The sequence below is a fragment of the Notolabrus celidotus genome, chromosome 17 (genome assembly GCF_009762535.1).
Source record: "Notolabrus celidotus isolate fNotCel1 chromosome 17, fNotCel1.pri, whole genome shotgun sequence".
In the NCBI taxonomy this organism is placed as follows: domain Eukaryota; kingdom Metazoa; phylum Chordata; class Actinopteri; order Labriformes; family Labridae; genus Notolabrus; species Notolabrus celidotus.
In genome coordinates this window covers 19,301,114-19,325,197 of record NC_048288.1, presented here as the reverse complement: position 1 = coordinate 19,325,197, position 24,084 = coordinate 19,301,114, and the positions used below count along the sequence as shown (strand labels likewise).

At 38.7% G+C, this 24,084-nt stretch overlaps 2 protein-coding genes across 6 annotated transcripts in view; both read right to left on the bottom strand.

Moving 5' to 3' along the window:
• Window positions 1–31: 31 nt before the first annotated feature.
• Window positions 32–19,323, bottom strand: vill (villin-like). Of its 5 annotated transcripts, none has more exons than XM_034706515.1 (20): window positions 19,194–19,323; window positions 12,194–12,277; window positions 12,018–12,092; window positions 11,682–11,881; window positions 11,203–11,311; window positions 9,287–9,397; window positions 8,843–9,048; window positions 8,680–8,758; window positions 8,485–8,583; window positions 8,130–8,283; window positions 7,697–7,797; window positions 7,465–7,602; window positions 6,479–6,637; window positions 4,643–4,822; window positions 4,386–4,531; window positions 3,824–3,968; window positions 2,672–2,860; window positions 2,344–2,412; window positions 1,931–2,200; window positions 33–489 (listed from the first exon to the last, which is right to left on the bottom strand). In XM_034706515.1, the coding sequence occupies exons 1-20, from the start codon at window positions 19,239–19,241 to the stop codon at window positions 376–378; spliced, it is 2,676 nt and encodes an 891-aa protein (XP_034562406.1). In that variant the 5' UTR covers window positions 19,242–19,323; the 3' UTR covers window positions 33–375. The 5 variants fall into 5 exon arrangements, with proteins under 5 accessions (XP_034562409.1, XP_034562406.1, XP_034562407.1 ...); XM_034706516.1 differs by having other exon boundaries at window positions 12,194–12,272; window positions 19,194–19,253; XM_034706517.1 differs by lacking the exon at window positions 19,194–19,323 and adding an exon at window positions 18,064–18,168.
• Window positions 19,324–21,409: 2,086 nt separating this feature from the next.
• ctdspla (CTD (carboxy-terminal domain, RNA polymerase II, polypeptide A) small phosphatase-like a) overlaps window positions 21,410–24,084 on the bottom strand; it is a 46,177-nt gene continuing 43,502 nt past the window's right edge. Inside the window, exons 5-7 of the mRNA XM_034706934.1 lie at window positions 23,306–23,398; window positions 23,033–23,218; window positions 21,410–22,584 (exon numbers count right to left, since the gene is read on the bottom strand). Coding sequence (XP_034562825.1) covers window positions 22,459–22,584; window positions 23,033–23,218; window positions 23,306–23,398 — 405 coding nt within the window. The 3' untranslated portion in view covers window positions 21,410–22,458. The remainder of the gene's footprint in view (window positions 22,585–23,032; window positions 23,219–23,305; window positions 23,399–24,084) is intronic.

The following is a 24,084-nucleotide window of genomic DNA, read 5'->3' as shown; positions in this document are numbered from 1 at the left end:
TTATTTATATTAGACTTTATTTAGCATGCGAATAACAATATTATGCAGAGAAAATCATGCTTCAATCAGCATAATAAATTAAAAGACAGATAAATACAAAGTATTTCTATTAAAATATTTCATTTTGAGTGCAATTTGTTTACTTGTTATGATTACTTTTAAGACTTTCATGATGATGAGCTAGATCTAGATAACATCTTAACTTGCTTGATCACTCCAACTTGGTTGTTGTAGGAATAAGTTGTTAAAAAGTAAAAGAAAAATAGTATTCTGATAAAATGATCCAGATAAATGCTGACTCAGTTTGCTTTATAAATGTGGGGTTTTTTTGTAAGGTCTATCAAAGACTGTGTAATCCAATAGACACGGTTTGTCTCAGAATAATCCAGCTTTTTTCTTTATGTCATTCTGCCTCCACTTTGGCAGGCGGAGGAAGTCTGAGCGACTTGTACCCAGCAGGTTCTGAAAATCCACATCAGACAGGAAGTCCTGAAATCAGTGCACAGAGGGAGACATAAAACAGTTAGGATGTCCTCTGCTGTGCACTTTGTGTTATTACACCAGGACACACACACACAATAATTACAACATTTAGCACCTCCCATTTAATCACAGTCATTCTTGGAGTCATGGAAAGATTATACAACAATGGGATGTTCGCGCAGGAATGCAAAAAGGGACTCCACCCATCCTTGTATATGACACTCTCCTAAAGATGTTACAAAATAAATAATACAACTACAAAGAAAGTAAACAACCAAAAAGAGATCCAAAATAACTACAAAGAGACAGAAAATAAACATGTCTGGTTTCCTTAGAAGTCGTTTTGTGTATCTTTGCTGTTATGTTGCTCATTCTTTTTGATGTTTGTGTCACTTTGTAGTCAGATTGTTACTTTGTAGTTGTTTACCAACTCAGCGCTCTTATTTTCAGTATCTCTGGCACTTTGCATTCCTTTGAAGTTGTTGGGAGTCATTTTTTTCATTCTGTATTTATTTTGCATCTCTCTGTGTATGTTCTTTTATTTATGTATACTTGTTTTGAGTCTCTTTATTTCTGTATCTCTCTGTAGGTATTTCCTGTTTGTTTGCAGGCCTATTTTAATTAGGCTAGGCCAGGGGTTCCAAAACTTTACCATGCCAAGGCCCCAAAAACAACATTAGCTTCTGGCCGGGGACCCCCCTTTGCAAACCCACAGACAATGCTTCAAAATATGTAAAGAAACATCAACTTTTAGAATTTATTTTCTTACTTTTAATCACTTTTCAATAATTATTACATTTGTTAAGCATAGGAAATTATTAACAAAGATGTTGTAAAAAAAAATAATAATAATAATAATTAGATTCTATTTTTTCCCCTTCCCTCCAATTTTCTGAGGCCCCCCTAGCGCCCCCTGGCGGCCCCCACTTTGGAAACCACTGGGCTAGGCTATTCCTTGTCTGTTTTAGTGACATTCTTTAAGTGAAGCAGGACTCTCTAAAGCTGCTATTGGTCAAGAAACTGCACCTGAACTTCAGTGATTAGTGTATACTGGTGATGAGGATGGGCAGTCTAAAGCTTCCTACCACAGTAGATTCCCCATGTCTCTCCTTCAGTATACAAAAAACTACAGCATTAAAACGAAGTATGAGACAACACAAATAACTATCTTTTCTGACCAAGTTTTGAGGATCGACTTTTTTTTGGAAAAGTTTTTCTTCCCTGAATAAAAATGTAATTTTACAGTGACTTTCATAAATAAAATATTGATTTGGACGATATCATAAGACTTAAATCAGGATCGTCACCTTATTAATGCACAGCCCTACTTTTCACTGAGCTCCGAGTTTCCAGTACGAAGGCACTTTGCCATACACTTTTAACACCTGGCACACACCGACTTCCGTCCTCGGTGTCATTTGCAGCAGATCCATAACACTGCACCCACCTCTCTCTGGCTGGGGTCCACTCCCTGCGGCAGCTCACTGGGAGACTTGTTGATGAGGAGCTCTGGCTTCAGACACATCCCAGAGCCTCCAGCAGAGGGGGATACTGTGCCACCACCACGGAAAGATGATGGGCTGGATGGAGTGGGGGATTTGGGGGAAAAATCATGGAACCTGTACATTGGAGGGGAGCTCATTGGGCCTCCTGGTGCCCTGTAACCACCCCCACTCATCCCAACAGGACTCTTATTAAGGTTAGCGTTGTTCAGATCCTGCAGACATCATACATTGGTGAATGAAATACTTATGCTTCAGGGAGAAATGTTATGTATTGCATTGCAGACAATTCAGGTCATTTGTTATATTAGTAGATTTAGTCATTAAGAGTTAGGATTGGTGTCAGTGAATCACTTACTACAGTTATCTGTGAGATTGATTCTGCATCGCCCAGCTTTTTTTTCATCTCCTCATAGGAGTTTCCTCCCTGTTCAAAAGATCAAGTTAGTCAACCATGCAGAATCTTCTAAAACACTTCATTAAATCATCCACATTTTACTTTCTAATTTCTTTCTAATTTCTAAAATGGTTAGTAAAAGTGAGATTATTCAGTTTTCATGTGAAATTTTTCTCTCTTCCATATTCAGTGCTGATGTAGCGTCAATACGCAGTCATAGAATCACACCTCATTGAATTAAAATGCTCTACTGCCTCTCAGTGTGATCAAAGAGATCGAACAAACTCACGGTCCACTCATGTGGGTCCCATGCGTTGAACCAGCCAGTGAAGGTGAGTGGTTCGTGTCCCTGCTTGATAAAAATGATGGGTGTGTCAAGGTCACGGTCTGCTGGGTGGGTTCTCAGGTAGTCCTGCGCGCTGTTCCACGCCTCCTTGGTCTCGTACTGGTTGGCTGATATTCCAACCCACAAGAAAATCTGAGGATTTTTAAAAAAGAATAAAGAGAATTACATAAAGACAACAATTTTCCTTTGTTCAGAGGTTGGCTGTTTACCACCATTTTTTTTAGCCATTAGCTGTGTCCAAATTCAGGGGCTGCGTCCTTCAATGGATGCATAGACTGATTGCATCACTGCAAGGCTGTCCCATTTGGAAGGCTCCTTCAAATGTGTCTGACAAGTGCGTTTTCCTTTTCCAGCACTTAAAGGGATGCATTCTGTGATTCTCTGAGCGCCAATTTAAACAAGATGGCTAAATCTTTTAACCCACCTGTTATGTCCGTTTCTCTGGAACAGCAATAATGGTCATATTCAGGGGCATATTCAATTATCCAAAAGTGTCAGAACCCCAAAAAATACTCATTTTTTTAATTTTTAACTCCATTACTAACCATTTAAATCAAGATTTAGTCCACTGGTGTTTTAATTCTCAGATCATGGTTCAATGAAGATAACTCACTTGTTTTTCATCAAAATTAATGTTAAAACTTTTTTTATGTACATTGGAAAGCCCTTGATATAAAAACAATAGTTTTGCATGACATTGATTTTTGTTTATTTTATTTTACATTTAGAATTTTTTATGAAGTGATGTTGATAAATTAACACGACACCTCTTCTGTCACATTCTGTCCAGATTTTTATGCTGTATTTAGCTGGTTTGTAAGGCATATATTGCCTAAAATAGACTTTAAAAAGGGTCAATTTGACCCGCAACATAACAGGAGGGTTAAAATAACATAACACTCTTTGCACAATATTTTCGTTGGCCTTTCTAGTTGATTTTTACAATTTTCCACAGTTTTTCATATAAAAAAAAATCAAGAAAAAGAATCCTCCTAACAGTGATTTGAAGATAGAGTATATTCATAGAGGCTGTTTTTCTGCAGTTAGAGGCATCTACCTATTGTCTGCCTGATTCCCACTCTTTTGACCTCTCACCTCGTCCCAGGTGTCCAGCAGCATGACATCCTCCTCGTCAAGGTCGCTCTGGGTGAAGTCTTCCACCTCGGTCATCCTAAACTGACCGCTCTGATTGGAGCACTCAAACAGCCTTGGACAGTAAGCAGGCTCCTCCCTCTGCAGTCTGAAACAACACAGTGCTGGCCGTCATCACAACTGTGTAATCTGCTCTATTTATGTGTTTGTGTGTCGAGGGGAATATGACATCAGGCAAATTTAACTGACCTTGATGTCAAAATAATCCATGCAGATTTGAATTTAAGCTTATTAATGTCTCAGAATATGATTAAAAGGCTTTTTGGACCAGTTTTGAGATAAATCCTCATTTATGGGTAATTTTTTTAATGTTACATTTTGCTTTATTTACTATCATATAGACTGAGAATGACAAATGTGGCTTATGTTGAATGCTCATCTTATCTGAACAAATAAGAAAGCCAACCAGTCGCAGAACATCCAAAGTCAAATGTCTCTTGAGGTCAGAGTACCATCACATCACTGTCAGATTTAAAGGTGTGATGTTGCTGCCAGCTGTGTTTACCTCTTTTCACTGGCATAGGGGGCTTTCCCTCCCAGAGCTACCCAGAATTGAGCTGGCTCCTGGCCCTCCATCACCACCTGCTTGTCCTGCCTGGACAGCACATCAGACACGGCTCTCCCCATCTCTCTCTCATCCCCGCTGCAGCCCTGGAGACACAGAATCAGACATCAAACACACGCATTTGTGTGATGATGCAAAATAAAATTTGCATTCTTTAAAATTCATTTCGTGTGAGGCTTTTTTTTTTCTGCACACACCTTTCCATACCACAGATGGCATACGTGGTCAGTCTTCAGCAGGAAAACATCGTTGGTGTTGAGAGACGAGGCCCTTGCAGGGACTTCAGTGGCCTTTGTGTTGAGCGCATCAGTCCCTCTCACCTGGAACAGCCTGGCACTTCGGGAAGGGTTGACCACACCTGGTCGTCCTGTGCCACCCTGAGGATGCAACACAGAGCACGCACACATTTTTCAATCTCCACAAATATGTAAAACATTTAATTTAACATGACCACCTTTTTTTTTTGCATTGTTCTGACTATTTACTTTAATTTTTGACCAAAGTAATTTCCTGAAAGAAATAAAACATTTCCTTTATGTTTTGAAGTAAAAGTCTTCTCTTACAGCTGTTAGCATTGGTAACACTTTACAGTACTATTTCCCTCATGAGTATTAATGCCACATTTATACAACTAATAATCATGAGTCAATGTATATATCATGCACACTAATGATAGCCACATCATCAGTTAATGAAGAGTACTCCTGTAAGTATTAATGCATGTGGTTGGGTTTGTTAAGTATGTTTAAGTAAAAACAGATCTTTATTCGACTTAAAATGACCATGAAATAAGAGTAGTGAATGCAGCAGTTTTTGCTAGCTGAGGGTTTGATTGTTTTAGCAATGTCTGACACTGTGTAGCTGATTAAGTATTCCTTCTTAACTTCGATAATGTAACAAATTGTGCTTTCTTTTCCAGTACCTTTATTGGGGAGACAACAAACCTTGAAGATGCTGTTTGTCATTAGAATAACTGTTCCCCTATCTTATGCCAAAATTTAGAGAGGGCAGAAAAATTTTTAAATTTCATTTTATATTGGAATTTTATTTGATTTTCCTTATAAGATCACGTACTTAAATATTGTTGGGTGAACAATCTTAAACAGACATTTTTTAATGCGGACTGTATTTACTTTACTGTTGTCGCTACTGGCTACTGTCTTTATCATAATCAGCATCTGTCTGAATTAATCATTAATGAATGTTAACCCTCCTGTTATGTTGCGGGTCCAATCGACCCTTTTAAAAGTCTATTTTAGGAAATATATGCCTTCCAAACCAGCTAAATACAGCATACAAATCTGGGCAGCATGTGACAGAAGAGGTGTCATGTTAATTTATCAACATCACTTCATAAAAAAACAAAAAACAATATGTGAAATAAAATAAACAAAAATCTATGTCATGTAAAGCTATTATATTTATATTTAGGACTTTCCAATGTAAGTTACAAAAAGTTTTAGCATTCATTTTAATGAAAATCGAGTGAGTTATTCTCATTGAACCAAGATCTGAGAATTAAAGAACACGGATGGACTAAATCTTGATTTAAATGGTTAGTAATGGAGTTAAAATTAGATTTAAAACATGTGTATTGGGATGTTTTTGGGATAATTGAATATGCCCCGGGTCAATTTGACCCAGGAACATTATTGCTGTTCCAGAGAAATGAACATAACAGGAGGGTTAAACAAAGATATAATCATTGAGACTTTACTTGGTGAGGCACCATAATTTACTCACCATGAAGAAAAGAGGAGAATTGACTCATAGTGGTAATTAACACATGAATTAACAGCAATAATCAATACTAGATATTAACATAGATTCATCAATAATAAGTCATATATCACTCAGACTGTTGATTATCTTCATCATCCGGTGATGTGGTAATCATTAATGCATGAATGAGTCATACATTAACTCATGATTATCTGAGTGCTGATTGCTGATTTGTGGAACAGTTTTATAAAGTGTTATGTATTTAAGCATTTGTAAATGGGAGAAAAAATCTTCTTTACAAACTGCCTCACCTCATAGATGATGAATTTCCCCTTGAAAATAGCCAGAAAGTGGCGAGACTCCTTTCCCATGACCACCCTGACCTGGACTGGAGCTCCATTGTACTTGTTATCAATGTTTACAGCCTGGTAGGCACAAGCTGTGATCTCGTCTTTTGTGGCGTGACGGCCCTGGTTTACAACAACATATAGTTAGGTTAATAAAAGGACAGGAGATTATTTTAACAGAATGAGAGAAACCGGAATAACTAGTCAAGTTGTAGGTTACAATCAGTAGCAGATAAGCAGGTGTGCTAGAGGTAAAGCCAGGTAAGATCAGGAATGAATAAGCCTGGCTTTTCCCTGTGGTGATTGCAAACCTGTTTTATAAAATCTTGTGATTTCATTATTTTGTCCTTTATTTAACCTTTGTACAAGTCAATAAAGATTTTACTGTCACAGGGTCAAACTTCCTGGAAGTCAGATAAAATGCAGATAATAGCTGATTAAAAAAAGTGAATATTTGAGATCTCTCTCTCCCTGATTCTGTCGGCCAACTTCACAAACAAGGTTGAGTTACCTTTGACAAATATGAATTTGTTATTTCACAATGAAATGAGAGACACAGGGTATTTGACCATGAAATAGTCTTGCTTACTTCCCACGGTGTTGTTTAATACTTCTGTGGAGACTAAATATGAGTGTGGCGAGAACAAATGGCGTGGACTCTTTTACGACCCGGCGCTCCTGTGATATCACGCTCACATGAAAGGGATGGGCACATCCTTGATCTTTGACCATCAAAATCTTATCAATTCATCCTTAATGAGACCAAGTGGCTATCTTTGAAGATACTCACAGAATTCCTCGGCTATCATGAGCACAACAATGAGACGGCAGTAGTGTCCAGAAAGTGTTTTCAAGGGGCATTACAATTCCACAGTGAGGTTCTTGAAATTATGTTTGCTGGCATAAGGGCATATATTGCTTTAACATATTTACTCTGTGGTGATACTGACCTGCCACATGTAGAGTATGTACTGCTGCTGGTATGATCTTTGATATGAATACAGCACCAAATAGCAGTCTCCTCCATAAAACTGTCCATATGTACTTGGATTTACTTCAGCCAGCTCCAAGTCCTCTATACGCCACACCTGATACAAAAATATAAATAATATCAACATTCTTCCTCTCATGATACACACAGGAGGACCAACATGTCACCTTTTTTTTTTTACTAATCCTCACCTTAACATCTCCAGAAGCGTCATCCACCATGCGCTGCTTTGCTGCCAGTTCAGGACGAGCGTGGAGTTGCATTACGTCAAACTTAACCTGCTCTACCTTTGCTGTAAAGAGACCCAAAGTGTTCAGTATTGGAAATCACTGATCATATGAAATGTAAAGAAGAAACACTAGATTTTCAGCTCATGACACTATGAAAGAGCCTAAAATTATAAGTGTTAAAGTGGCTCTAAAAATGCTAGAAAAAGCTCTTTCCGCCCCTCAATTCGATGGTTATATGACCTGTTTTGTTTTCACTATAACTTTGATGCCATTGATGCTAATTTCAACTCACTAGGCACTGTGCACTGCATTAGAGTCTTCATTGTATTAGAACATAAGCTTTTAAAGCTAACTGATCTCTATGCATATTCATTTGAGGTTATGTAGAGGTTACCTATCTTTCCCACGCTGTAGGTGGTACCAAGACCCTGAGTTTGCCCTTTATCTCTCCAGGATTTAAACAAGTGTTTGAACATGGCTGACTCTCCGCCCTCTGTCATCACCTCCACGCTGGTGCTGGAGGGGTAGTTCTTGGCTTTGATATAACCCTGGTAGAAAAGAAGAGTACCTTTGATGACTTTGACATATTATTACTCTTCAACTTGCAGGCAAAAGAGAATAACAATATTGAGGAATTAAAGAGTGAAAGGAGATTTATCTTGTGCCAAAGTACTTCCATTCACAGATCTAGTATAAACAAAAAAATGTTGTTAGCTTGATATATATCTTAGTGTATCTGGCAAACTCACCACTGCCCTGTTGAGAGCTTCTCGCCGCTCTTCCTTGGAGGCTTGGTTGCCTTTCCACACCATCACACTGGAGCCTCTTTGGTCCAAAATGTAACAGTCCTGATATTAAGTGAAAAATAGAGCATTAGGTCTGGGCCTATGTACTGTCATAACAAAATACTGAACAAACATGAGCATGGGATAAAGGACAGTTACAGAGGAGTGCAGCAGGTCTTGTGTCAGAGGCTGCGTGGCCACTTCTTGAACCACGAGATTTCCGCTATTTTCATAAACGCTGAAGAAAAAAAACAGAGCGTGATTTATTGAAATTACTGATGTGTTACAGTAATAATTCAACAGATGAATCAAAACTACTCACTGGTACAGTCTGACCATGTTCCTCTGCACACCGTCAGGTTGATCATCAGGAGTGGCCTCCCTCAGCGACCCACTTCTCTGACCCAGCACCGCCATCATCACCTTCATGAGCTCAGGGGAGTCGTGCTCATTTCCTCCCTCCACCACTCCGATCTGAGCACGACCTCCTCTCTCCCTGTCCCGGATGTCCTGAGCCATTAACACTGCCTGCGAACAAGGATGGTACGAGTGAAGAGCACAGCAATAAGCTGTATGTTTTCTAATGTGAGAAAACAGCAAAAATGGTATTACATTGTGTTCTGTCATCAGTGACTGTAATGTGGATATGCTTAGACCGGTTTTGTGTCAAAGATATTGTTACCAAAAACATGAGAGAGAGAACTTCACAGTATGAAAAGTATAAAATAAAACTGCTGTTTTACAACCACTCTGTGTGAAGGCTTACCTTGAGCTTCTCCCTCCTGTTGCTCTTGGGGCCGTTCCACTGCACAATGGCTTTCCCCATATCCAGCAGGAATATGTCTCCATTGTTAAAACTGTTCCATGACACCTCCACCTGCGCACATGCACACAATGTTAAAATAGGGGAATAAATGTCAAACACCACACTGTCATTACCCTCCACAGGAAGTTCACACATGCATTGACAGCTATAAAACAAGCAAACTAGAAAACCTGTGGCTGTGTGAAAAATTAGCTCCAGCATGAAGTTTAAAAAACACTGGAAGGACAGTCTCTGCTCTGTGACCCAGTCACAATACATGCTTTTGCTTTCAGTCCCCAGAGTGCGTCTTGAAATGGGTAAAAAGAGTTTTAGATATGCTGCTCATGCAGCCTGGAACCTGTTGCAGGAGAGCCTGGGTTTCAGTGAGCTTGTCTCTTTAAATGTTTTTAAAAGCAGACTGAAGGCTCTTGAGGAAGATGCTTCAGTTTGTAGAAGCTTTGAATGATGACTTTTGTTCTGAAACCCATGATATTTTGTAATGTCTTAGAATTATGTTTTGTTTGTCTGTAACTTTTCTGGAATGTGCTGCTGCTGATCTTGGACAGGACACACTTGAAAAAGAGATTTTTAATCTCAATGTGGCTTTCTCCTGATTAAATAAAATTAAATAAGTACCGACCTGGATAAACCGTACTTATTTTAAACTCAGCCCTCTAAAATCTCCCTTCTCACCAGTCTTTTTCAGATAAAATATACATTAAAAAAAAATATTGTGACACATACTATCTTAAATTTACTCAATAACGTTCGCTGACGATGTGAGTTTCACCATAAATTTGTATTGCTGAATGAGAAGGAAAATATCAATCTTAAATTGTTATTCTAGCCTCTCTTGGTTGGGACAGGTGGACAGGTAATGACTGCTTACTGAGGCAGCTAACTAGCAACGAGAATGCTACTTGCTAACATGGTGTTGCCAGATTCAGATGATAGGGATAATACAATGAAGGGGACTGGTTGGGCCAAGCTGCAGTAATTCTGTAAGTAAACTTAGCAGTAAGAAAGCTTATTCTGTTTTGAACGGTATGCCTCGGGCTAATGTTAGCTTTAGCTGGTACGCAGCGGCTAGCTAGCTGAAGTTGTAGTTCCTTTAAAGCTGCAGTTTGTAGTCGTAATATAAACATCAGTTCAGAGAGAGATTTTGAATGTCAACACTACCCCTCCCCACCAGATTTCCCCTACTTCTCCTGTGCATTCTATGAGGAAGTAGTGCCGGCTTCCCAGCCAATCAGGACGACGTAGTAGGAGCCGCCACTCGACCAATCAGGACAGAGGGTCGGAGAGTAGCTCTTATTGGTCCGTGATAACGTGAACAAGGGGAATAATAACATTGCTTGATACAAAGGCATTGGAAAACACAGAGATTTTGTCATAATCTCAAATTACTTAAATTACTGATGAGTACGGATGGGTATAATAACTAAAAAGTATAGTTTTTTACCCCATTCCTCCCAACTGCACCTTTAACAAAGTAAGCTTCTAAGGTTTGTAGCTCATGAGCAATTTCTTCTTTCTTCAATTCTTCTGTTGTCTTTGCTTACAGCTTGAGTTGGAGGTGAATCCAGTGATGATTTTGTGATGACTTCAAACTGGATTGGGATATTTGATACTTTGTGTTTGCTAAAATTCAGCACCAATGCACAGTACCCACTGTAGTTGCATTGCAGTAATATTAATTTCAATTATTTACCTAGTGCAACTGAATCTGCTATTGTTTGTTTTGGCTACAACCTTTAGCACCAGCTACAAACAATCCAGCTAGCCCCATAAATCCCTCAATTCAGTTCCTTGAACACTGCTGCAGGACCAGCAGAATTAATCCCCGTCAAAGCCCTTTCTTATTGCACGCTGCATACCTCTGACGCAGTGACATGCTTCCTCCCTTTGACGTGCAGCAATCTCAGGACATTGTAGGCGTTTGTGTCAACGTGCTGAAAACCTGAAGCCACGCCCCCTTTCTTGTAGCTGTTGAGAGATCAGGTGCTGAAGTTCAAGTGCAATAAAACAAGAGACAGGATGAGTGCATACATGTTTCAGTGCAGGTCCAGCGTTGTTGGTTTTAAAATGTAGCTTTAAGTTGCATTTTCATAAAGATAAAAAAAACAACAGTAATGAAAAGTAAGAGGTTTATGAACCGGGCATGAGAAAGATCTATTTTTCTTTGCTAAGCTCCAACAAAACAAGTGTAATTTCTGTCATAATGATTCCATGCAGAGGGATTGCTCTTGTAAGCCATGTCCCTGGAAGATTACAGCACAAGTGTGACTCCCTCTCTTTATTTAGTCAACATCCACTTTTAGCTGACATATAGTAACAGCCTCTTTCTTTGACTCACATGAGGCCGTTTCTAAAGTAGCTCCTAAACCGTGGCGACTCGCTGCCCTGCACCTCCCTGTGCTGAACCGGACTCCCACCCAAGTGCTCGTCCAGCTGGGTGACAAAAATGGCTGCTGCACCCTGCTCATCCTGGGAGGAGGCTTTTCCGATCCAGTAGTGGATGTCAGATGACTGGCCTGAGCCCTTGTTCTGACTTACCTGGTGTAAAACACAGGAAAAAGATACAGTCACACTTCCATACATAGCAGCAAATCATGCATTAATCACATACCTTCATTAATTTATGTTGAACCTTTCTGAAACCTCTGTGGAAATCAGGCAGCATTAAACTCACATAGAGAATGATGTAACAGTCCCCTTCAAAGAAGTTACCAAAGCCCTGGGCTGGAACAGACACCATCTGCATGTTCTGAACAAGAGACCAGCAACAGACACGTTGATTATTATAAAACCTGGCTCAAAAACAAGAGCCAAGATCTCTACAAACTATTCGTCCAAGGGCTGACTCACGTTGATTGTCCATATCTGCAGGCCTGGCTTTCGTTGGACATTTCTAAATGCGTCTTGACTGTCATTGCTCATCCTTCTGCTGAACTAAAAAAAAACACAAAGGAAAGAAAAAGTGAGCAATGAATAATGTGCTTGTTATACTGTCATAATAATAAAAACTAGTATGGCATACATATACAGGTTTATCCTTAAAGTGACATTAAGACAGCAAACTACACATTACAGACACCTAAACTCACTTCTACACTCATGAACTGCATTGAAGTGTTTAACCCTTCTATTATGTTCGTTTCTGAGGCAATAATGTTCCTGGGTCAACTTGACCCAGAGCATATTTAATGATCCAAGTGTCCGAACCCCCCAAAAAACACCCAAAATATTTCTTTAATCTCATTATTAACTCCATTACTAACCATTTAAATCAATATTTAGTGCAATGGTGTCCTTTAATTCTCACAGATCATGGTTCAATGAGGATAACTCACTCCTTTTTTATGAAATTCATGTTTAAACTTTTTTTTTTATATATTTTTTATATTTTTGCCTTTATTTGATAGGTCAGCTGAAGAGAGAAAGGAAATGTGGGGAGTAGAGAGGGGGGAAGACATGCAGGAAATGGTAGAACGGCAGGGAATCGAACAGGTGACCCCTGCGACAAGGACTGTAGCCTCTGTATGTGGGCCACCAGCCCCCTTTAAAACTTTTTTAATGTACATTGAAAAGCCCTAAATATACATACTATAGTTTTACTGACATAGATTTTTGTCTATTTTATTTTATTATTATTATTTTTCATGAAGTGATGTTGATTATTAACACGACACCTCTTCTGTCACATGCTGCCCAGATTTTTATGCTGCATTTAGCTGGTTTGGAAGGAATATATTACCTAAAATAAACTTTAAAAAGGGTCAATTTGACCCGCAGCATAACAGGAGCGGTTAAATGTCTACATTTTAGGGTTTCAATTCAGTTACTTTCTGCTTCATTTATTTACATAGGATTAATGTTTTTGCTGTTCTACAAGGACCTGATAGCTATAACTTTGCAGGTTGAGATTTTTTTAATTGCGCTATCTTATATACTACTTCTACAATGGACAGAGCCACCGAAGTCCCATAAAGTGAGAAATTTGTTGTGTGCACAATTTATTATATTGTGGAAACAAGTTATTGTCTTGTGAGCACAAGTTATTAACCTGTGCAAATACAGCAGTAGAAATAACACTTTCCATCAGTTGCCATCATTTGTTCTTGATATGCCATTATTGGCTAGCAATTAGCTAGTTTGATTGTGTAATCACAGTTGTTGTTTATTACGTAGTGTGTGTAATATAACGCCCATTAGCTGCACCAAGCGGCAGCCTCCTGTCTCAAACTATGAAGCACATGCGGAAGTGTTACAAACTGCAATTCATTGAGAATCTGCTTGAGGCTGGCTGCAGAAACACCGGAAACCACATAGACACCAATTCAAAAAAGAAGATCTTTGCAGCAGAAATAAACATGTTTACGGCCCGGTTCAAAAAACAGCTTGGCTCTACATAGCTAATTTCTCTATCGGCACACACTGTACGGGGATGAATTTTCTCTAACGCAACGGTTCAGAAGATATTAAGATTAGAAGTTTTTGCCCAAATAAGGACATGACTGACTTGACTCCTGGTCGGGAACACATAGCTGTTGGCTAGGAGGCTCAAACCCCGCCCCTTTACGTCACTAAGCCTGGTTGAGTTCCGCCTTTCCAATATGGCTGCTGCCATCAATTGGCTTCAAAACAGCGCTCAGGAACAGATGGGTGACGTCACGGATACTACGTCCATGATTTATACAGTCTATGTGCTGCACAGAGTTGAGTTGCGTGCCACGTAACTTTTTAGTGTGCACAAGATATTAACCTACATACAAGATGAAAAATCACCTTTGTGATTCTTCATCAGGGCCTCTGTTACAATGGGCTTAAAGTTAAACACTATGAAATTATTCAGTTCCACTTAACCCAATTACATCAAAAATGCTTCTTAAACATTATCATGAATCCAATAATATGATAAATGGTAGTTATTTCCACAAGGGGCCTCTTACTTCAGTAACTCTTTATAACTCATGATAGTTTTTGCAGATTGTATTCACATTGTTGTAGATCTTGATTTAGATTCAAGAAAAAGGTTTCTGAAAGTGTGTATTTGTGACAAATCCCTTCGCTAACATTGTCAGCACAATTTTCATGATATATTGCTAACCTGGCTTGGTTGTGACCCATCAAACTTCATGAGAAAACAAAACTGTGTTCAAAAGCCGGTACATCACTTCAGTGATACCTTTGCCAACATTACAAAGACTGTTCATTGGTAAGCAGAGAATAGCGAGTGTAGTGTGGACAAGGGTTATTATATTGACATTTTAAAATGTTGAAATAGTTCAACTTTTTTTACACAACACATGCCATTAACTTTTAAGTTGATATGGTGCACTTGTGAGTTAAATTGATTCATGTAAATCTACTCAATCTCTTATTTGAGCTCTATTTTTGGTCTCCACCAACTTAACCCTCCTGTTATATTGCGCGTCAAACTGACCCCTTTTAAAATCTATTTTAGGAAATATACCAGCTAAAGGCAGCATAAAAATCTGGGCAGCATGTGACAGAAGAGGTGTTGTGTTAATTTGTGTTTTGGGATTTTTTGGGGTTCTGACACTTGGATGATTGAATATGCTCCGGGTCAAATTGACCCAGGAACATTATTGCTGTTCCAGAGAAACAAACATAACAGGGGGTTAAGGGAAGAACTTTGGTTTTTAAGCCAAATCTTTTATGTTCAGCATAACTTAATCAGAAATTGGTTCGATAGAGGTAGTGTATGGTTTATTTTTAGCATTATATCCCCCCAAACTGTACCTGATAACAAGACTTTGAAAGTGCATTTAAATATTTTAATTTGAGGTCTGGAAATCAAAGCTGTGATAATGTATGAAGATGAAGTATGAAAGGCTCAGTAGAGAAGAGGGCAGAGTTGGGTATTTCAATATTTTATGGGGTTCTGAATACCATGAGTCATGTCTAATTATAATAAGTAGCCCTTATGTACCAGAACTCTAAATAGTTCATAGAAACATCAACTTCTACGTTCTCCAAAGTACTTCAACATACAAACATTTATTTCAAAGACTCTTCTTCCTCCTCCTCATCCCACATCATTTTGAGTTTCCTATCATTTCACTGGAAACAGATGTATCCAACATGACAAGTGAACCCTTTCAAAAGATTGCATCTCTGACAGTAAAATACCGCTAATCCCCCTAATGAGTGTCAGCTTGGCTTCATACCAGCCTTGAAGTTCTGCAATCAGCGCTGCTTAAACAGCCTCTTGACTGAAATATCAGAAACAACAGCACTGATAAGCAAACACTGTAGCACCTGCTGAGCCAAGAATATAGGCTTAGCGTTGACACACCATATGGAAAGTGGCTCCGGGGGATGTCACGCTGCCGCCAACATATCATGAATACAAATACAGGATCCACGCAGACACGAATCGATTGTCAAATAGCTGGAGGTTATTCTCCAGAGAAATAACCAAGCTTTAATTCATGGCTCATATAGCGCCTCAGAATCTAATCTCTGCTCCAGGTACAGGCATAAAAATGTCTTTCCAGGCAGTGATTGATGAAGTGGGTGGTGCAAGGCGAGGTGAGCTCGGTCAGGTCAGCTGTACTCTTCCACAGTGTTTACCACACCCTTTATTAATATTATCAAGGCGTTGATATTTCAGCAATAATCATGATATCAATAATAGAATGGTGACACATACAGAGCACACATTAAAAAAAGGGTTGAGATTGCATTGACATTATAGGGCTTGGCTAAAGTTGCAAAATCAAACTTCACTTTGAGTGAGTCTGATGAAGACTAACATGAAAGACTGAGTCATACTGGAATAAATCCAAGATGGCTTAAGATGTGAAGAGCTGTAGTTCTATCATTAGCTTTAAAGCAATATACACCTAATCATGAGCAGTAGTGGCCAAAGTAACAACTGTAGAATGGTAGTGAGTTTGTGTAACAGCAGGACAAAAGATAAGAGTCATAAAATTTCAAACCGTCAAGGTTATGCCACAGCAAATCAATATTTAGCTTAAATTTGCTAACTTAAGTGTACATTACACTATTAGTTATATTCACCCCAGAACAAGTGAGACTGTTGCAGCACAAGGACAGAGATATTGAGACTTTTAAATGTAAAGTAAAAACGTATTTATTCAGTCTGGCTTTTATGAAGGGTTTAACAGTTGGATTAGTTACCTTTTACTGTAATATTGATTTGAATTGTACTTTTCTATTTTAGTAATTTTAACTGTTATCTTATTCTATTTTTATGTATTCATTCATTCATTCATTTATTTATTTTTATTTATCTTAGTTTTATTTTCAACTCTTATCCTTCCCCTTTTTAAATCTATTTATTTTAACTATTTTTATTCTTAATTTTGATGCTTTAACTTAATTTAATTACACATATTTTATTTATGGTGTTCATTAGTCTCTATTTTATTTTATGTTTTTTTTATTATTTATTTTTATTATTATTATTATTATTATCTTACTCTTATATGTTTTGCCATTGTTTTATTTCTGCTTCTTTCTAGTTTTTCAATCACTGTAAAGCACTTTGGGTTGCATTTGATTTGCATAAAAGGTGCTATATAAATAAAGCTTGGTTAATTGATTGATACTATGTTTGATTGTGTATGAACTCAACTTTAGAGTAAATGATGCTAGCTCTTTAGTAATAAGATACATAGTCTCAATTTAGCCTTGTTGAAAGGTTTGCTAACAAAAAGCTTTGCTCAGTAGACATTAAAAGGGTCCAACAAACAAACGCATACCATAGAATATGGTTGTGTGCTATGTTAAGTTTTGCATTGCGTATCCCATCTTTAAATGCAAGATATACATATGTTTTCAATATCAACTTTGAAAAAACGAATGAAATTTGAAATGTAGCTTTAAGCTAGCTGTGATACAGAATGAAAACAGTATCAGCCCTTTGTCCAATATTTTACATGTTTCCATATATTTACATAAATTGATGCACCAAACTAACATTGATGTAAAAGGAGTACCTTTCTCTTTCAATCTACTTCACTTCAAGAATATTTTTATTGTGCAATATCATTGTATACAGTCCACATTGACACATAGGAGCAATAGTATTTTTACATTTTCTTACAATAACATAACAGCAGCCTAAAAGAACATACAATCATAGTAATAATAATTAATATTATTTAGAAGATTTTGTACATAATAATGGGCTACTTCACTTTGACTGACTAGTTTTGATTAATTTTACTATTGGTGTAATTCATTCTGTCATTTTCAAAGCCTCTTCCAGCCGTAAAAGCCAAATGCTGTAGCAACAACCCCTTGTTGCCAACTTAAAAAACAACCACTGTACCGTGCCACCCGATGCTCATCAGAATAAATAAAAAACTTAAACAAACAGTTCATGAAAAGATAAAATTGACGACTAGCACTGCGTCCATTACTGTGACAGGAAAGACTGGTTTCGCATCAATTCAGCTGTGGTGTCCATTGACTCAGAATACACAATATGCTTTGTTACGGCTAAACATACATCCCAATGATGTCATCTCAGTTTAATATGGACTTATACTGGTCCAAAATAAACTACACAAAGCCTGTTATAAACATTTTTATTCCCAGCAAATGTGATCATAATAAAGTATGACAATAAAAGGATGTAATTGTGTGTAAATAGCAGTGATGGAGGATAAAAGGAAAGGATGGACTGATGTTCAAAAAAACATCCGTAAAAACGTATCATTAAATTGAAGTATCACTCTTACCTTGGGTTGTGTCTGGCGAAATGGATGCCTGTGTGATTCTTACAATTTGCGGAAGTAGATTAGTGAGATTTTGTCCCAATAAAGCGTCCCTGCCTTTCTCTCCCGTGTGCAAGCTGGAGTGCGTTATGAAGAGAGGGGTTGGGTGTATTTGTCTCCACACCCAGGTTTGAACACACCTGCAATTTCCTGCCTGGATATTTACAAAGCATCAACCTCAAATACGCCTCCTCTTACATTGTTCCCCAGCCACCGCTTGTTGTAGAGCGTCTAGATTATTTTAAGGATGGATAAAGTGAGCAATGACCCACAAAGCCAGGATGCTTGAGAAAAAAACATCTACAATACCTGAACTTAGATGAACTCAAGCCTCACTCCAGGTCCTGATTTTGCTCTAAGTAGCCAGCCAGTGCTATGTTTATATCTGGCTGAGCCCTTAGCAGCACAGCAGGCATTACAGGGGCCACTTGACACCAATTATTCATTTCACAACTGTTACAACTAGCAGATAGGGGAGTTGGTCTCAAGGAGCGCCGAGTGGTATTGGAGAGGAATCAGAGGTTTTCTGGCTCCTTCTGTGCCTCCTCACAGAGACACTCCAGGAGGGATGCTTGACATTTTAGAAGGTTTACAGCTCTGGGATTTGTCCTACCAACAGAGGAGGCATTGGCAGCTTTTGTTTGCATGTGTTTGTTAGATGTGGAGATTTAATAACATGCTGTATTATTTTTCTTATTAAACAAGAGGACATGTTTTTGCAGACTGTTAATCTAAGTAAAAAGTGAATTTCATGTTAAGATAAATTAATTATAGTTGGTTACTTTTAAATCCAAACCTCAAATCTAGTATTCCCTCAAGTCTCAACCCTAATTGTGCTCTTCAAACACTTCGAAACTGTACAAACAATCTATAACACCCAGCTGCTTCAGGTTGCAGCCACAGCATGGATCATACATCAGTCTCTCTGCTGAGCTTTTCTGTTCAAGTAAATATCCATTACACATGTCTGTCTTACATAGTCCACACAATCCCTGTGCCAGGAAGTCTGAGAAAAAAAAAGATTGTTACGTAACTAACCTGGTTTTCTCTCCTTAACCAACAGCTCCAAGTGAACAGGCTTAAGTTTTCCTTACCTTTGACCATGGCTTTTCATGTTTCGAATCAGTCCTGTACTCCATCATGAAAAAAGAATCATTTCAACAGCGTGGAGAGTTTTCGTCCATGCATTTCTGAGGGAGAAGTGAGAAATTAAGGGGGAAAAAACAGGCTTGAACAATAGCCTCTGTAATGCCTAATCCACTGCAGCAGTTAAAGTGGCTGCTACGTAAGCGGAAGCTAAAAGTTCACATCAAGATATCACATGAAGCTTAGTGCCTCTTGGTTGCACATTAACTAGTTTAGAGACTAACAATTAATGCACCTTGAAGATCATTTAACTCTGCTGGCCAGGGAGCTCTGGACTATGGAGATTAAGTCAGCAGTGTCCTCAGTTTTTAAATTATTATATTTTTTAAATTGTCCTTTAATGCAAACTTGATATTCAAATGCAGTAAACATTTTTTTAAACCATAAAATGCAGGGTTAATTAATTTAGATGCACTTGCTGCCAATATGCATTAAAAATGTCTTCATATCTTGACACACATGGAAGTCATTTCAGTTTCTGTCTCTGAAACTTTGGACCTAAAAATGATAAAAGAGCAAACAAGACCCATAAGATGCATGAAAATAAATAATAAATACAGTTATCTACTCCAAGGTTATCTGTCCATGTTGGATTAGAACAGGGGTTTCCAAACTTTTACTGCAGGGCTCACGTTATGAAGATACCTTCAAGGCCCCCCTCCCCCTCACCATACACATCAACACTTGAACATAAACATTAAAACATGCAGGCGTGTCATTTCCAAACCAATTTCAATATCTTTGGCGTTTTTTGTAACATTGTAAAATACACAGAATTGCAACTTCAGTGTAGCTTGAATTGAATAACCAACAAGCCATTTTCAAACAGAGTAATTGAAGGTGACAGCAACTTGAAACGTAATTGGTAGGAAGCCCATTATTAGCAGAGGTCAAGCCTGGGCAAAGTATGACTAGCCTTTTTTTTTTTTGACAGGAAGTTGAGTAAAAACTCCCCGTAGCACACAAACAGCTTGTGCCTTTTATTGAAGGTGTAAATATAGTCAGTCAGCACTGATTTCATTTGCACCTTCAATAAACTGTTTGTGTTGTTATGGTTGTTTGTATGTTTCTGTTCTCTGTGGCTGTTTTCGAAACGGCCTGCTACATACTACCTACTAATGTAGTCGGCAGAAGATACTGCCTTCTACATACTGCACTTGAATTTAGTATGTAGTATGGCTGTTCTGTTGGATCTGTTATGCAGCATGCTGAGCCAGACGTCACTAGATTTCCGGTTTCAGCATACACTTATAATTTAAAATATTTAGAAGTGGCTCCAGTGGTTAAGAAAAAGCGGAACGAGTGCTGTGCATTATGGGAAACAGTATGCTAGGCAGACTGGTCCGATGCATACTGAGAAATGTTCCTGAATCAGTACGACATCCAGGGAGTTTTGGCACACTGCAGATTTTGCTCTTTTTCACATACTGCATACTACAGACTGAGTTTTGGCCAAATCAATACGTACTGCTAGAACAGTAGGTGGTTTTGAATCAACCAGAGTCTCATATTCTTCTGCAGGTGAATCTAATTAAGACAACAAGGTTCACCTGGTCTTGGACCTTAAGAAGCCGGGTATTTGCGTTGCGGCCTCTCCTTCAGGGGATTTTTTTTGTGCTTTTGGTTTGTTTTCCTAATTTTGACTTGCCTAATTATTTGATTTGTTATGTCATTCATAATAAATCCAACTGTTTTAAAAAGAGTTTTAGGGGGGTTTGGTGAATTCTTTCAGTTAATTTTTGTGGATTGTTGTTGGCCCCACAGGGTTTCCTTTAGGTGGGTTGTAACAAATGGGGACTCGTCTGGGATTTGAACACAGGACCTCTCATGCTCTGGTGAGTTTTTCCCCAACTTCCTGTCTCTATATGTCCTCTCCTGGGATGCACCAAGCCAAAATCAGAGTCATTGCCGGCCTTGTGTTTACCTGGCAGTCCTTTATGCAATTAGCCACTCTTTGCAAGCAGTGCAAAACTGTTTGTCGCATAGCTTTTAGTAAGCCTTGCACTCTTATCTGAATGCTACATAACGTTCACCAGTAGGGACTAATCATCTCTGACTAGGTCCATGCGAGGCCCCCTTTTGTCACACATCTTCAAATGATTCCACTGTTATGTTACCTAAAATAAAGATGTTTGAGATAAATAAACTAAACCATGATACAAACTGACAGTGTGCAAACCTGCAACTTTAATAATGTTGTACAGTACAATTTCAACAGCAGTCTTTACAATGCACCCATCCCCATTTTCCCCAATAAATATAATTTCATGTAATCTAGGCTAGTCTTTATATTTTCTTCAAAAGTTTAACATTTATCGGTGGACAGTGATGTCATCACAAAGGTTTCTTTTTTTTTCAATAATAAAGTGGGTTCAATGTCTTAAGGGATTATCAATTTACAGCCACTGTCAAGGATCAAATGACGGCATTCAGTCACAAATCACATTGAATTGTACAAATCTTTGGTAGGTTTAACAATTCAATGTAACCAAACTAACAAAATCAAAGAATCATCCAGGTCTAACAGGCTAGTAATGATACTTCTCTTTTTTTTTCTTAGATTAAATCACAATGACCAAAGACTATTTTTAATTTTAGTTTCAGGGTTTAGTTCAGACGCTTTTGGAGATTTGAGTAAATATGCAGCATTAAAATGTGCACCCCATAACCCCACACAACAAAATCAGCACAGTAATGAAGGCACTTCATTCTGTAAGAGAAGGTAAATCACAGTTGTTTGAACGAAAGGTCAGACGAAAAACAACAGCCTGCATAGCACAGCTAGACACAAAAAAAAACAAAAGGTCACTCATTCTCCAGAAAGAAAATTTTCGTTCTATTTGTTAATTTTTGGTAACTAAAATATTACTTGATAGAATAGTAAAACCTCCTCTCTGATAGAAAAATTACTTTATGTATGTTGTTCTTAGAAACATATAGTATGTACATACAGTAATATAATCTTTTGTCAGTAGGAGTCCTGTACAAACAGTCCAAGAACGCAGAGATCATTTACTGTCTTTAGACTTCATTATGACCAGAACGATTGCCTGAAGTCCCCAGATAGTGGGCCACACTGTGACTCCTGATCTGGTCGAAGGTCAGGAGCAGGGCTGCGGGGCCGGTGGCAGCGAGGTGTGGCCTCTGTGCAGCAGTGGAAGGGGGGGGGGGGGGGGGCTGGGGGCAGGAAGGACCAGCTGCAGCTGCCGTCTGCTACCTGTTCCTCAGGCTCTGTAACAGGCTGTAAACGTCCTCCTCCGTACTCAGGCCCTCGAACATTGGAATCAGGTCCAGCAGCTCCGTGTCCGTCATGTCATCAAACCAGGACTGCACCGGGACCTGGTTAGATAAGAACAAACGAGAGAGAGAAAGAGAGAGAAAGCCAGATTAAAATGTTTTAATGAAGCGAGAAGACACACACGACAGTGTTGCATTATAGGTGAGGAGATGGTGCGAGTTTCGTGTAAATAATTAATGAGGGAAATGCATCAAAGGCTTGAAGAGAGGCAGCAGCTTCACTGAGAAACTTCTGCACAGAGAGAAATCTCATAAAATTGGGAACACAGCCTCCGGCTCTGTGCTGCTTTAAAGTCAACAGTGCAGATTTAAACTAACAATGTCTCACAGATGTAGTAATTTACCATCACTGACTTTACCACTAACTTCTTTTGTAAACTTTGACCCATTTTATGTGGATTTTGGAAATCTACAACCCTATCATAACATGGAATATCTCCTTGAAGCCTGCGTCGATGTGTGCAGATTTACGTATCTGAAGGTGACTTACTGCGTTCTCAGGGTGGAAGATATAGGAGGCAGGTGAGTTGTCTATGATGATGACTTTACTGAGCTCTCGGCCCAGCCGGCTGAGGTCTTTGACGTAGTTTCCTCTGTGGAAAACACAGGATTCCCTGAAGAGCCGGGCACGAAACACCCCCCACTGGTCCAGCAGGTCTGCCACAGGGTCAGCGTACTGAGTGCAGCAAAAAAACATCAGATTAACACAGTGCATCCAAAGCAAATGCGACTCTTTCGTCTTAGTGTTGATATGTGAACCGACCTTGGCTAAACTAGCTGTGAAGAGCACACATTCAAAGAGTTCCCCCATCTTCTGGAGGAACTCATCCACGTGTGGCCTCTTCAGCACGTACACCTGAAACACACACATTGTAAGTCTGATTTTAAACCTTTATATTAGTACCACTCAAAATGTGATTTAAAGCTTCTTCATTGACGTGCAAGAGAAAAACAACATGAAAAAACAATCCTAGATGGGGAGTGATCCATAATAACAGGTACAAGAGCCTACTTCAAGTCACACATCTTCACAACTGTCTGTCAGAAATCAAATGTTGGATGTCGGACAACTTGTTAAAACTGAATGACTCCAAATCTGAAGTCATTGTGCTCGCCCCCCAGCAAAAAGGGATGGAGTCTTGCCAAAATTGGGTGAACTATCAAATAAGGTTAAACCCTCAGCCAAAAATCTTGGTGTGATTTTTGATTGGAATTTGTGTTTTGAGCCACAGGTGAAAAAAGTTGTCCAGTCTTGTTTATCAGCTCAGAAATATATCTAAAGTTAAGTCCTTAATGTCAGCAAAAGATCCCCAGAAACTTATTCATGCTTTTATATCCTCCCATCTCGATTATTGTAATTCCCTGTACACGTCTTCGTCAAAAATCAATCCACAGTCCTCATACAGTTCAAAACGCAGCAGCTCGTCTGTTAACAGGAACTTAAAAATGTGCCCTCATCACCCCCAGTTCAGCTCATCTACACTGGCTGCCTGTTGATTTCAGGATTGATTTTAAGATTATTTTACTGACTTTTAAAGCACA